Source organism: Lactuca serriola, chromosome 3 (genome assembly GCF_051521515.1).
Source record: "Lactuca serriola cultivar US96UC23 chromosome 3, Lser_US96UC23_V15, whole genome shotgun sequence".
Classification (NCBI taxonomy): domain Eukaryota; kingdom Viridiplantae; phylum Streptophyta; class Magnoliopsida; order Asterales; family Asteraceae; genus Lactuca; species Lactuca serriola.
In genome coordinates this window covers 305,176,207-305,180,667 of record NC_136410.1, presented here as the reverse complement: position 1 = coordinate 305,180,667, position 4,461 = coordinate 305,176,207, and the positions used below count along the sequence as shown (strand labels likewise).

Below are 4,461 nucleotides of genomic sequence, written 5' to 3'. Positions count from 1 at the left end.
GACCTATGCCGACGACATGTTGTCGCCATAGCTTTTGGAACTTTTGACCAACTTTCTTTGACCGCTATATCTGTGCAGACGACACGTCGTCGCCATAGGTCCGGCGGGAACGACGAAAATGTTGGCGGTAATATGAAAATATATACCGACGACGTGTCGTCGGTATAGGTAAGAAAAAAAGGATTTTTCATTTATTTTTATTCCAAGTGCCAGAAAAAGGAAACGACGTAGTTTTTGAACACCCTATACCGACGACAAGTCGTCGGCACATGGTTTTTAATTTACATTTATATTTTTATTTCAGGATTAAATGATACGTCGTCGTTTATGTCGACCCTATGCCGATGACATGTCGTCGGCATAGGGGTATACCCTAAAACAGATACACAACTTTCTTTCATTTGCACACAACGATTGTTTCTGCATCCTCTCCTCCGCAAGCGACGAAATCGGCTACCCAACTTCAATTTCCGGCGATTAACCCAATCCAAGGTCGTTTCTACCCCTAATTTGTTTTTTTATTGTTGTTTGATATTGATTTTTACCCCTAATTTGGGGTTTTATTGTGTGTAGCAACCGGTGGTGAAGCTCCACCCATCTAGTGACTGCCTCACCTTCCACCACCTAGTGTTGACGCCTGAAATCACCACCAGCTACCACCTTGCTTCTTTGACTAGCAAAAAAAAAACAAAAAATCACAAGAACAAAATGTTAGTTTTTTTTTCTAATTTTTTTTGAAACTAAATTTGAATTGTGTTGAAATTGTTTGTTGTTTGTATATATATATATATATATATATATATATATATATATATATATATATATATATATATATATATATATATATATATGTGATTGTGTTGTATATATATGTGATTGTGTTGTTGTTTGTTGTTTTTTTCTAATTTATTTTCTAATTATATATATATATATATATATATATATATATATATATATATATATATATATATAGTCTTTATATATAACACAATTTAATGGTATAGTTTATACAAATATAGTCTTTATGATTTTCATCAATAAATTCTTGTGTAAATACTAACTAATAACACAATTTAACAATATCATCAAATATTAATTTGTAAAAAACGTAATATAATATATACATCAAACGTACTTGTATAAGGAATATTATTCTAATATAAATCATATTAATTTATTCTATAGTGAATATATAAAGAACACTCACAAAAAGATATTCATGATTGAATCCAATATGATAAAAGATATTCAATAGCCTCAACCGACAAAATTCATAAACGAATTCATAACTCTAAAATTTATCTTTAACAAGATGTTATATCTTTTACAAAAATTTATGCGTAAAATTAGAAATATATAAGCTCAAATATTGATTACATCAAAAGGTGTATCTTTAAAAATTTAAACTAGTGACATTTAAAAATTGATGTAAAAATGCATAGTTCTGAAAAGGTTTGACAAGCATAATATTGAAAAAAAAAAAAAAGAATCATTGCATTGCATCTAATTAATAACATGATAGTATTTGGGATGTTGAATAATTTTGAAAAGAGAACCGAGAAGCATGATATCGAAAATAAACGGAAAAGCATAACATTGCATCTAATTAAATAATATGATAATTACATGTATACTACGATAAAAGGCACAATTGTTATCTTTTTATACATAATTTATTTTAAAGAAGCATCATATTAAAAAATCGGGAGTAAATAAATCCCAAAAGTGCAATAAAAAGGGATATTTCACAAATGTCATAACAACCTAACATTATTGAAAATCCAATTAAATAACGTAAATAACAACCTAACATTGATAATCCAGTTAAATAATGTAAAGTCAGCAAGGTGAAAGTATTTAAACTAATAGCAACATAAAAAGAAATCAACAAGGTGAAAGTATTTACCGATTGAGGAAGATCACACATCAACAAATGTTACTAATAGCAACATAAAAAGAAAATATAAAAATATTTAAACTAATAAAAGTATGTTTATTGAGAGTAAACAAAATATAAAAGTATTTAAACTAATAAAAGTACATTTATTGTAACTATGTATACAATCTAATTTTTTATAATTAAACAGTAATGACGATCGATAAGAGTTGGATTCGGGAACACCGAACGTCCCCAAAATTCTTGGAAGGTCTTAAAAACTTTATGGAGATTGCTAGGAAACATGTTGACTCTGAAGACAAAGTGCATTGTCCGTGCGTAAAGTGTGTGAATATGTATCGACAGTTGTTGAGTACGATTTATGCCCATATACATGACCGTGGGTTTCTAAAATCGTATACTATATGGATTTATCACGGTGAGAAGCATTCTGTTTCGGATTTAGGCTACAATTCGACTCCAATAAACATTCCAACAAATAATGAGATGTTTGATGTAATTGATGATGTTATGGCGGAACAAAATACAAATGAAGAAAATACAGATGATGAAGGACGAGGCATGGACCCAGAATTTGATGCTTTATTTGAGCAGCTCAATACCAAGTTACACCCTGATTGTGAGATGTCTTCTTTAAACTTTTTGGCAAAGTTGTTGCATATTAAAGTGATCAATAAATGGACAAATAGTTCATTTGACCAACTTTTAGAGTTGCTAGGAGTTGCTTTCCCGAAGAGCAAGATTCCAACTTCACACTATGAAGCTAAGAAAAATTTGAGAAAGATAGGATTAGGATATGAGTCCATCCATGCTTGCAAATATGACTGTGCTTTGTTTTGGAAGGAGAATGATTCCATGCAGAATTGCCCAATTTGTAACGAGAGTAGATGGGTGGACACAACCACAAAGGGGAAGCGAGTACCACAAAAAGTCTTGCGGTACTTTCCTTTGACTCCAAGACTTCGACGGATGTATAGTTCCAGATTCACAACTAAATATATGATTTGGCATAATACTGGAAGATCAACGAATGGTATGATGTATCATCCGGTAGATGGGAAGTCATGGCAAGAATTTGATAAGAGATATCCAGAGTTTGCCAAAGAACCTAGAAATGTTCGTATAGGTTTAGCTGCTGATGGCTTTAATCCATTCGGCAACTTTAATAACAATAGTATTTGGTCGGTTATATTGACTACCTACAATACACCACCATGGATATGTATGAAAGAGTCTTCTTTCATGCTAACTTTGTTGATTCCTGGCTCTAGATCACCCGCAAAGGACATTGATGTTTACTTGAGGCCTTTGGTGGATGAGTTGAAAATGTTGTGGTTCGAAGGAGTCCAAATGAGAGATGCATCAACCAACACTGTATTCAATATGCATGCGATGTTGTTATGGACTATCAATGATTTCCCAGCACGTAGTAGTCTGTCTGGATGGAGTGGTCAAGGTTATTTAGCATGCCCTACTTGTAACGAAGACACATCTTCCATTTATGTGACCAACAAGATGTCTTACGTTGGTCACAGACGATTCTTGAATATAAACCATAGTTGGAGGGAGAGTCTATTGTTTGATGGTCAACCTGAGACAAGACCGCGTCCTAGAAGATTCAGTAATGCAACTATATTAAAGCAAGTAAATTGTCTCTCTGATCGAATTCCAGGGAAACATCCTGATTATGGGGGCAAAAAAAGAAAGCGCGACGATGAAAGGAAAAAGAGAGAGTTAAATTGGACAAAACGAAGTATCTTCTTTGAGCTTGAGTATTGGTCTTCCCTCGACCTAAAACACAATTTCGATGTTATGCATATTTCAAAGAATGTGAATGAGAGTGTGTTGAGTACTGCACTGATGAATGATAAAAGCAAAGACAAAAAAGAAGCAAGAATTGACTTGAAAATATAGGCATTAGACCAGATCAATGGCCAAAGAGAAAGTCAAGAAGATGAAGAAACACAACAAGGAAGAAAACAAGAAGAAGGAAATACTCCCACATGCTTCTTACTCTTTCAAACCAATTGATCGACAACGTTTCTGTTAATTCATTAAAGGAGTGAGACTACTTGATGGTTTTGGATCGAACTTTAAGAAGAAGGTTAATGATACTGAATCAAATTTGGTTGGACTGAAGTCTCACGATCATCACGTCCTCATGCAACGATTGCTACCTATAGGGGTTCGAGCATGTCTCCCACCAAATGTTTCAAGAACAATCATTGACCTATGTACATTCTTTAAAAAAATTTGTGCACGGTCATTGGATGTTAACGGCATGAGAAATGCCAGAACAAAAGTGGTGAAGATCTTATGCAATCTTGAGTTGATATATCCTCCAGCATTTTTCGACATAATGATTCATCTTATTCTTCATTTACCTGATGAAGCCATTCTTGGAGGGCCTGTACACATGAGATGGATGTATCCTTTTGAAAGATATATGAAAAAACTTAAAAATTATGTCAGAAACAAAGCCAAACCAGAAGGTTCAATAGCAGAGGGTTATGTTGCAGACGAAGCTTTGACATTTTGCTCTATGTATCTTGAGGGTATGCAAA

The 4,461-nt window shown here is 33.2% G+C and overlaps 1 protein-coding gene across 1 annotated transcript; it reads left to right on the top strand.

The window, feature by feature from the left end:
* The first annotated feature begins 2,089 nt into the window (after positions 1-2,089).
* LOC145096326 (uncharacterized) lies at positions 2,090-3,811 on the top strand. Its single transcript, XM_079034075.1, has one exon. It carries the CDS (start codon positions 2,090-2,092, stop codon positions 3,809-3,811), a length of 1,722 nt encoding a protein of 573 aa, XP_078890201.1.
* Positions 3,812-4,461: the final 650 nt, after the last annotated feature.

Excerpts from the sequence above, each read along its gene's own strand:
- LOC145096326 (XM_079034075.1), top strand. The coding sequence starts at position 2,090 with ATGACGATCGATAAGAGTTGGATTCGGGAACACCGAACGTCCCCAAAA.